Source organism: Gorilla gorilla, chromosome 6 (genome assembly GCF_029281585.2).
Source record: "Gorilla gorilla gorilla isolate KB3781 chromosome 6, NHGRI_mGorGor1-v2.1_pri, whole genome shotgun sequence".
Classification (NCBI taxonomy): Eukaryota; Metazoa; Chordata; class Mammalia; order Primates; family Hominidae; genus Gorilla; species Gorilla gorilla.
Window position 1 is genome coordinate 59,133,747 of NC_073230.2, and position 10,671 is coordinate 59,144,417.

At 48.4% G+C, this 10,671-nt stretch overlaps 1 protein-coding gene across 5 annotated transcripts in view; it reads right to left on the reverse strand.

Moving 5' to 3' along the window:
- The window catches only part of COBL (cordon-bleu WH2 repeat protein), a 295,152-nt gene extending 286,749 nt beyond the window's left edge, over positions 1–8,403 (reverse strand). For 2 of the 5 annotated variants that reach the window (XM_055347086.2, XM_031013210.3), the window contains exon 1: positions 8,080–8,402. In XM_055347086.2, the coding sequence (XP_055203061.1) occupies positions 8,080–8,120 (41 nt within the window). In that variant the 5' untranslated portion in view covers positions 8,121–8,402. Of the gene's footprint in view, positions 1–8,079 lie in introns of all 5 variants that reach the window. The other 3 variants (XM_031013212.3, XM_031013211.3, XM_031013213.3) reach the window with 2 other exon arrangements.
- Positions 8,404–10,671: the final 2,268 nt, after the last annotated feature.

Consider the following 10,671-nt stretch of genomic DNA (forward strand, 5'->3'; position numbering starts at 1 on the left):
GCAAAGTTAATCCATTTGGTATTTCTCCTCTTCCAGCTCTATGAGTCCTTAAGCCACGCAGAGCACTTAGCAGAGCACTTATGATAAGACAATGCTTTGCCAATGCTCCTCATTCTAACAAGGACTCTCTCCAACTTGCCTACCTCCTCCAAACCACCAGGAAGCTCTGACTTTCCCAGGTGCAACTACCCTAATGGGGGGCTGGGGGATCCTCTTTCCCCAACTCCTCCAGGATGGTGCCCACTATGAATAAGTGGAAGCGGCTGGCTGTAGCATGGACAAGGAGAACAGAGACATCATAAAAAGCAAAGGACGTCAGCACCCCGATGTGTTGCAGATGCAAAGTCCTGTTTACCACTGGCCTTTAAGATTACAGTCTAAACGTCACTTCCTCCCCTTAGATGTCTGGAAAGCATAGGCTTTGTAGGTCAGAGCTCTATAGAACGTGGGTGTGTGTCACAGCAAGCTAAGCACATGTTTTTCAGAAAGGCCAGAAACTGTCAGGGGCACCCCTTCCCAAGACCCTGGCAGGGGGCAGAGGAGCCACATACCCATCCGCACACTTTAACACCTACGTTCCCCCGGCCCTCACAGGAGTCATAAATGCAATCACAACGGCTAAGATCTCTGATCCCCCTGCCTCCAAGCTGCCCTTTTAAGGACGATGTGATTATGGTTGGGCCAAGGGGACATGAGCAAAGGGACTTGTATGGCTGGCAGGTGGAGCACGAAAGGACAGGGTGCATCTCCCCCTCCTCAGGCCAGGCTGGAACAGATGGAGACTGCACACCAGCCACAGCTGAGCACCAAATAAAAATCAGCAGGTCTCTGGGAACGCTGCACCCCAACACCAGCCCAGGACTCCCGAGGTGGGCTTTTAGATAGGAGAGAGAATTATCTCCTCTTTAAGCCACTGCCACTTTATGTTCCTCAAAATAAGACCTCTTAACACCTCCCAAATCTGCACCGAACTAGGCTGCATGGCTGGCAAGCTGAGTCCAAGCACATCAGTTCCAAATATGTTAGTGCCAGTTGATCGGTCTGTTCTCATACAGGCTGGCAAAAACAAGATTTATGCAGCAATTTAAGAAACAGTTTTTTTTGAAAGAGGACTCTAGAATATTCTGGGAACACTGAATCATATGATTTTAGAGCTCACATGAGTCTTAAGATCATGTTATCTAACTCCCTCCACCAGCAAGAAGGAAGCAGGGGTTGTTCTGTGCATCACAGGCCACAAACCGATGACACAAAAGCTTACAAAGTAATAGTCCTGGCTCCAAGGAGCTGCTCAGAATTCAGTGGGTCAGAGGGGCAAGTAAAGGGACAATCATAATCCCATAGGAGGTTTTCGGACAGGGGAGGGCGTGGGGTGTGAGAGGGATACTCTCAGAAGGCCTCCTGGGGGAGCCCCAGCTGCAGCTTAAACAACGGGCATTCTGAGAAAGGGGCAAGAAAGCTCTCCAGGCCAAGGTGAGAGAGAAAGCCTGAGACCCCAGGTGAGGCCTGGGAAGCTGCGGTGGCAAACAAAGAGTGGCAAATCCAAAGGCTGGAGCCTCGCTGTCCACTGGAACTAGCCACACACAGCTATTTAAGTTTAAATGGATTAAAATTTTAAAAGGTGAAAGACTCAGCTCCTAGTTGCAATAATCACCAGTCAAGTGTTCAGAAGCACCTGTGTCTGGCAGCACTGGCAGAGAACACTGGCACCTGGCAGAAGCATCATCAGACAGCCCTGGGCTGAGCAAGTCTGGAGAGGCCCCATCAGGATGGGCCTGCAGGCTGCGTGGAGAAGGAGCAATTTCACCTTGGACAACTGGCACCATGGTCCAAAGCTTCTTGTTCCTGAGACAATTTTCTTTCCACTAATCCTCCCGCTGTCTGCCTTTGATAGAAGAAAGTCAATAGGATTAACAAATAAGCAGAGGGCATTCTGAATCAGGGAAGGATGCCCTGTCTGGCCCTCGCCAGCCTCTGTCTGGAGAGAGGTGGGAGCATCTCTAAGGCAATGGCTCCCCATGGGGATTCAGGTTCTTGGGCAGTGAATGCTAGAGGAGCACCTGGAAGACAAGAGATGGGATCGACCAGCCAGGACGCGTGACTTACCTGGTTTATCTTTGGAGGGTTGTTTTTGTTTTGTTTGGTTTGGTTTGGTTTTTTTGAGACAGAGTCTCTTTCTGTCGTCAGGTGGAGTGCAGTGGCACAACCTCGGCTCACTGTAACCTCTGCCTCCCGGGTTCAAGCGATTCTCCTGCCTCAGCCTCCCAAGTAGCTGGGACTACAGGCATGTGCCACCAGCCCAGCTAATTTTTGTATTTTTAGTAGAGATGGGGTTTCACCATCTTGGCCAGGATGGTCTCGATCTCTTGACCTCGTGATCCACCCGCCTCGGCCTCCCAAAGTGCTGGGATTACAGGCGTAAGCCACTGAGCCCGGCCGGTTGTATTTTTTTTTTTTTTAAGGGATAAGGACTTTATTGGTTTCTCTAAATCAACTGATGTCCTTTTCACAGGCATCACTTGGTGTGGTGCAGGTGGGAACTGGATCTACAAAAGTATTTGTACAAAAGTATTAGTGGTCTGGGAATCTGTCTAACCAAATGTATCCAAGAAAAATATACTCTGGCAGTTGCTTAAAAAGCTTTTTCTCTTTTTTAATAGAAATGTTTTTAGCTGGGGGATTACTCTAATTGGACTTGGCCTATAGAAGACAAGGCCCTGGCAGGGAGCAGCTCGCCACCTGATGAGGAGAGCAGAGGGAAGCGTGCTAACACCCCAAGAGGACACAGAGTTTCTCCCTGCTGGGGAAAGCCATCCTTCTCTGGAGGGGCTGGCTCAGAAGCACAGGGATGGCCCTGAGACAGGCAGCAGAAAATACACACACTGTTGGAAACCCATTGTCTATTGTCGCACCAGAGGAGACAGCAAACTCTAGTCTAGAATAAATAGCACTAGGTCTTGAAAGTATTGACCATCCTTAGCTTTGCAAGAAGCAACTAGAATCATATAAAGCATACATGAGGAAAAAAAGTTTTAATTCTATTCCAGGAAAAGACAGATGAAAAATAAGGAATTATGGAACCCTGAAAGAAAAGTGACATAGGCTACCCATCAATTCAGGGGCAGAAAGCCAGGGAGTGGCCCTGAAAAATCCAGAAACACTCAAGTGACAAGGTGGAAGCGAGAAAGCAGAGTATAAAATGGGGGAGGTGGAAACTAAAATTTACAACTCAAATAAATGAAAATCATAAAAGTGTAAAAAGGCATATTATCAGTACATCTCTATGTAGTAATATAAACCAATATCAACTACAGTATTTTAAATAAAGAAAAAGTACAAAGATGAAGATATGTAAAAGCTTTCAGTGGGTCATGAAATATCAACTTTTTTTCAGCTATAGTATAAGGTAACTGAAAAAAAAACCACACAATTAAAATTAACCAACGCATAAAACCTTCATAATTAAATGTGGATGGGGAGAGAATGAAGGAATGCAAGAAAACACCATATAATAAATACAGGACCTCAGCCGGCTGCAGTGGCTCACACCTGTAATCCCAGCACTTTGGGAGGCCAAGGCGGGCGGATCATGAGGTTAGGAGTTCAAGACCAGCCTGGCCAACATGGTGAAACCCCGTCTCTATTAAAAAAAAAAAAAAATACAAAAATTAGCTGGGTGTGGTGGTGCACACCTGTAAATCCCAGCTACTCCGGAGGCTGAGGCAGGAGAATCGCTTGAACCGAGGAAGTGGAGGTTGCAGTGAGCTGAGATCACACCATTGCACTCCAGCCTGGGTGACATGGTGAGATTATGTCTCCCCACCAAAAAAATAAATAAATACAGGAACTCTTAGTGTATTTACAAAGTTCAAGTCTAAATCAGAACCAAGTGTTAGCATATTTCAGATTTGTATGTCCTTGATCTAAATATTAATACTACTTTGGTATCAAATATTTATGCTCACTTTTCAAAACTGCAGATCAATTACAAAATTAAATTTAATCATAAATTTATAACAAAGCACAAAAGGCCTAGAAACCTAAACTACTTTTACGGTGTATAGATGCATCCTATAATCATTGTTTTCTTAATAATTACGGGAACACTTGCGTGGACACAGATTATGACTTCATTCCCTGGATCCCAAATTAAGAAGTCCACAGAATCCAGGCCTGCATATACGTGGGGGCTGTCACTCTGCCTGGGTCAAGGTTCCACTCAATAATAATCCACTCCACCTGTGCACTGGAGGTCACGAGAAAACACAGGAGGGACTGCAGGCAAAAGTCCCTGGGGGCAGGAGAGATGCAACACTTAACAAATACCTTTGTAACAAATTTTAATCATACTTCAGTTCTATCCCCTTTATAGAACCACTGAGAAATAATAAAAATGCTCTGAGACTATGTGATATTGCAACACAGAAATGTCCAACTCTTCTAATTTATTAGTAAATATTTTAATTACAAAACATTAAAATTCCTAGGCCTACTCTCCACATTACATCAAGCAATCCTTAACTTTTACTTTCTTAAATGAATTGCCAAAATAAAGAGTAGCTCAGAAGTAATATCTTTTAAAAATAATGCTCAAATCTAACGGGAAAAGTTTTATGTAACAGTTCATTATACATGCTCTCATTTGAAAGAATGTAAACACTTTCTCTAACATGTTAGCCAAAAGCCAAAGGCCTAGAAACCTAAGCTTCCTCTTATGGTGTAGAGTTAATATTTTCTTAATATCTGCATGCTTATGAGGGTTTCATACAAAATGTCACTGTGGCTGCCCCATGTCACTACCAAGAGTCACAGGCCTTCTACACTTAATACTATGTGCGGCACCGACAGGACTAGAGTAGCTCAAGTTACCCACTTCGGTTAATTTTTTTAAATTTCTTTTGGTTCTAATAACTTGATTAAATAAATATAAATTTATGCAAAGAAATGAATAACAGCTATGTTTACATGAAGTCCACATTTTGACGAAACTGATTAGCAAAACTTCCACTGATTTTTACATGGGCAAACTGCTTGAATACAGCCATTGATCAAATGCACCAGCTGTTTTGACATTTCATGTCATTGGAGATTACTGTATTCTACAGAAACATGTCTTTCCTCCATAGGAAAAAAAAAATTAAGCATGGTCCTGCCAAACAGCAAGCCTTCTTCTGTCCTTTATTAACAGAGGGTCCAATGGGAAATTTAGCCCTGTGTTCTGTAACAGACTACTGGGATGGCTCCCATAAATATTCAGACAAACGCAAAGTAAACAGATAAAGTAGAGAGTTAAATATACTTCAAAACCTCACCAAAAGGCAATTTGCCTTTATTTGTGTTCTGAGTATTCTGTTAATTCTTATACTTCAACTGAGCTCTAAAACTCCCTAAAAGTCACATCAAGTCTGACTTGTTAGTTTTTGCACGCAGCCTCTTTCCTAAAAGAACACTTTCCCCAGGAGTCAAGGAAGTCATACATCACTGTTTTAATGAAATTCCTAGTAAAAAACATACAATTTCAATCCAAGTAAAAACGTATATTTGTGTTTTTCACAAAGATAACTAATAACTACCTGTTAATAATTTAGCCAGACACAGAGTCAGTGAGTTTACATTCACCAACCTATCTCCCTTCAGTAATCTTCTAGAAGAGCGTTTGTAGGCCACAGGGTGAAATCTCGTTAATTCACTGCACCCAGTCTAGCTTGTTTCTATACAACACAAGGAGGAGTGGTAGTTTCAGCAACAGCAACAGCTTCACCACATCAGTTTGTTATCATGTGGGAAGACAGAGGCTTACTGAAAGTTTGATTTTATAATAAACGGTTGCAGAATCAGATGGAAAACAAATTTCCCTCAAGCACACTGCAAACACTGCCTTAATCTCAGGGAACAGACGAGTAATCTCAGTGAAGAGCCAACAGAATCTGCCTGCCACCAATAATGTACTAAAGCCAGAAATTTCACAGCAATATCTAACCTTTATAATTAGCAAGCATACACCTAAATTATATAAAATATTCGAAGACCTAACACCATTTATCTCCTCAGATTTGAACACAAAATTGCTTATTAAACACGTAATTCTTGTCTGAAAAAATATAAGGATATTAACATTTTCTTGATGCTTCTTCACTGAAAGTATTAACAAATGACAAAGTGAGAACAATAGAAGTTAAAAATAATATGTCTACATTTCTTGGACAAAGATGTTCGGACAAGTAAATTAGACACTGGATATGAGTGAGGGAAAGAACTGAATGCATCAGGAATAATTTCATGTTTTCCATAGCAAAAATCCTTAGTTTTCCTTTGCAATTCAAATATGAAAGCCAATCAGAGCTCTGGGAAGCCCTGAGAAGGCCAGCCCTCGACTACCTCTTGCCACACAGTACCAGGCTGAAAAGAGTGCCACGCTCTTAGGGTAAGTCCTTTCACTTCTATCATTAGACTCCCTTCAAGGATCTTACAGATACTCTTTGGATACAGTTTTGCCGGCCTTTTAAATGTTCTCTCTGTCTTCATATTTATTTATAAGGTGATAGTGACAAAATAATTCAGTGTCCTTAAATAGGCTCATTTAATAGGCTATGAAAGCCACAGATTTAAAGATACCTCTGTTTCACATTTCCCTGTTATTTGGGGATGCCTATTACCATGAAAAAGGATTTCCCACATTTACTTTCTTTCTGGGGAATTTGTTTGTTCAAAGAGAATTATATAACCACCAGTAAGTGCACTGCAAAAAAAAAAAGAGAGAGAGAGAGAGAAAGAAAACTTCTTTTTAACATTCCTCCGCTTCAGGATTATTTGATTTGCTAACCTGGCTCACCTTTTCCTGGCATTAAAAGAAAACTTTAAAATTTTAAAAAGAGCCCGACTGAAAGTCTTTTACACACTTGGGCAACACGCCCGCCTATGGGCACATGGGCAGGGTGAGTCAGTGGGACACAACTGTAACAGAAAAAAAGATTTGTTGTCCCCAAAGCTGCCTCCTTCAAGTCCAGTTGCCATAGCAGAAAGTGGGCCCATTCAGTAAGCAGGTGCAGGGCTCACCCCAACCCTCATTCCATTTGCAAGACTCATACACATTTGCTCCAGGCGAGCGAGCGAGTTCGAAGGTCCCCGGCGCGCCGCGCTTAAAACTACAAAGTCCGCCGGGACTGCGCGCTACCCCGCGGCCCAGCCTGCACCGCTGGCCGGGATGAGCACGGCGCACCTGGCTCGGGGTCTGAATAATGAGCAGGGCTGCTCGTCCTGTTTGAGGGAAATTACTCTTTCTGAGAGTCAAATCCTGAATGTGACGTGTAATCCCTGCACGCAAGGTGTGGGGATAGCAAACAGAAACCGGGAGAGGTTTGGGCAAAAGCGGAACCGCGAAGACAGGGATGGGCCGCCAGACTCGCGGGTCCGCTACGGATGTCTGCGCCTCAGGCCTGGCCCCACTAGGACGCCCCTTCCACTGCCAGGGGAGACCCTGGAATAAAGGCAGGGAGGGAGAGCTGCTGCCATGAAACCCTCCGGGCAATCCGAACACCTTCCGAGAACGCGGGGCCCGGGCGGCTGCGAAGCCGGGGAGCCCTCCCCTCCACGCTGCCGGGAGAGCCGATCCTGGGGCTGCCGCCGAGGCCGGGAGAGGGAAACTTGATAGGAACCGGCCAGGGGCAAGCCCGCAGGGAAGAGGCCGGAGTCAAAGGCCGGGCGTCCCCTCGCTCCCCGCACCACCCCTACGGCAAACACTTCGGGGGCCTGAGGAAAGCTCGGAGCTGAGTGGGGGCTGTGCTGGCGGGGACCCCCATAAGGACGCCTGCATACAAACCACCCCGCGCGAAACGTGCGCTTCGGCCCCGGCCCGACACGGTTACCTGGGCAACGACCCGGGCGCCCAAAGTACACAGCACGCACCACCACCCAACACCAGCACCCAACACCAGCACCGCACCACCTGCTCCACCACTACCACCAGCACCCGCTGGGGCGGCAGAGAGGGCGCCCTGCCCGGGAGCGCGCGGTGCGGACGCGGGCGTCCGAGCCCAGGGAAGCCCCCTCTCCACCCCGCCCGACCGCGGGGCCGCTTACCCGGTCGGGGGCTTGACCGCCGAGGCGCGCGGCGCGTCCATGGTGCCTGGGGCCGGGGCGCGGGCGGTGCTCGGGGCCCGCCGACTCAGGCGCTGGCTACCGCCGCCACCGCTGCCGCCCTCATTCACTTTTTCCGCGCTGACCCATCGTCCTCCCACGCGGGCCGGCGGAGGACAGCGGCGGAGCGCGGCGGACGGAAGGGGCTGGAATCGTCTCTAGCGGGCGGGGGCGCCGGGAGCGCAGGGAGGGGCTGGCGGCGGCGCGGGGCGCGGGCGCCGGGAGCAAGGTGCGCCGCGCCCCCGCCCCGGCTGGCTCCGCCGCGCCCACCGGAGCGCCGCCCCCGCCCCGCCCCGCCCCGCCCCGCCTGCTCAGAGTCCCGACCCGGCCCGCGGCGAGCGTCCGGGGAAGGAATCCTCCGGCACCTGGGCCCTGCACCGACGCCCGCGGGTGCGGCAGAGGGCTTCTCCCCGTGCTCCTCCACCCCCGGGGGGAGCGCGACCCTCTCTGGGCGGAGTGGGGGATCCCGGGGCCGACGCCTCCCTGGCGGAGTTGGGGGAGGGGAACCACCTGGAGCCTGGAGGCCGTGCGAGGGCGAGGTGGGCGGACCAGCCCGGGAGGACTGACGTTGGAGGGTGAGAAGTGAGTGTCCGGCGCCGCTCTCTGACCTTTATCCGTGCAGCAAATGTCTAGTGCGTAGGGTCGCAAAGTGGGAGTCCCGACCTGGAGCGTCAGGAACACCTGGGAACTTGTTAGAAATGCAGATTTTTGGGGCCCACCAGGTCCCACGGAATCAGAAACAGTGCGGGCTGGAGCGCGGCCTCGCTTTGCTAACAATTCACTCGCTCTAGGTGAATGCTCGCTTAAGTTTGCCAACCTGATTCACTGGGCGCTACTGTGGCACAACCCTGCCACTCCAGTGCGGGCTGGCGGGCAGATATGCAGGTCCTGCCGGCCACGCCGGGGCCCAGAGCAAGTCAGCCAGAGGTCCCTTATCTGCCGAACTTCACCTCCACTCTCTAAGATCTTGGTTGGTATGATGGGCTGACCTATAAAAGTGGCAGTTTCATATGGTTTCAATGACTCGAATAAAAGACCAACAAGAGGCCAGATCGGGCGAGCCTGATAGCGTTGGGGGTGACTCTCCCCTTGCGATCTTGTCATTGGATGAGGTATCCAGAGGCCTGCGCAGCCTTCCTCCCTCTGATCCCCTGCTTTCTCATTAACTGAAGGGGGGGCAGACCAGTCTATATGCAAAATGTGAGTCCTTACCCGTGGCTGGCAGATCTTGGGTGCTCCCTAGCTCCCACCTAGAAGGTTTACTAAGTCCCCAGGTGGCCCTGGGGCTCACTTCCCTGCAGCCCAGCCTCCCATGAGTGGAGCGCTTTCCCGGCTCAGGGCCTCTGGCTGGGATGCTGCTCCACAGTGCTCTTCCTCCTCCTTCTCATCCCGTGGTCTCCCCAAGGAGCCTTTCCTGGCCTCTCTGTCTAAAAGCACCCTGCGGAGCACAGTGGCTTACACCTGTAACCTCAGCACTCAGAGAAGCCAAGGCCGGAGGAGCACTTGAGCTCAGGAGTCGGAGACCAGCCTGTGCAACATGGGAGAACTTTCTACAAAATAAAAAAATTAGCGGAGCATGGTGGCACACACCTGTAATCCCAGCTACAGGGCGGGGCGGCGAGTGGGGAGCAGGCTGGACAATGGAGTGAGATCCTGTCTCAAAACACAAAATAAAAGCAGCTCTCACTCAAGCTCCTGACTGCTGCCTTGTCTTAATTTTCTTCTGAGCATTTGTCACTGTATGTGTGTGTGTATGTGTGTATGTGTATATATATATGTGTGTGTATATGTGTATGTGTGTATATATGTGTGTGTTTATATTTAAATGTAAGTTTATAAAGAAATGTTTACATGTAATGTGTTATATTTATAGACATGTTTATATGAATGCATAAAATTTGTATTTATGTAAACTTATAAATACATATATACATTATATATAAATGGAATAAAAAACATAAATAACATACCCTATTCCGCATATATTTTGCTCATGTGTTTGCCATTGGTCTCCTCCCTAGCATGTGATCTTAGCAAGCGCTGGGCCTTTGTCTGATTTATCACCCCCAGCATCTAGGGCAGTGCCTAGCAGGGTGGAGTCAGTGCTCAGTAAACAAAGGGTGCACTGAATGAATGAATCTCTTCTTGCACCTTGGGTGTGGGTATTAGAGAGTCTCTCCCAAAATCTGGGGAGCCCCTCCTTGCTCTGGACACCACCATGGGAAGGGCTGCCCAGGAGGGGCCAGAGCTGAAAACTAGACTAGGCACTGTGAGCCAGACCCCATTGAAATCCCTAAGGAGAAGTCCACCTCACAGGTGACACATACTCCAAGCACCTGGCAGAGGCAGCAAGAGGAAGTATGGTGGGGACATGAAGCAAAAGAAGCCCAGAGTGACCCAGTGTCTCAGATGCTGAGCACAGATGGCAACAGGAAGCCCGAAGCAGGTGGATGGTGAAGAGTAAGAGAGCTCCTCAACATCCAGAAAAACAATGAGAAGGAGGTGACGTGCCACCTCCAGGCCAAGATGCAACTT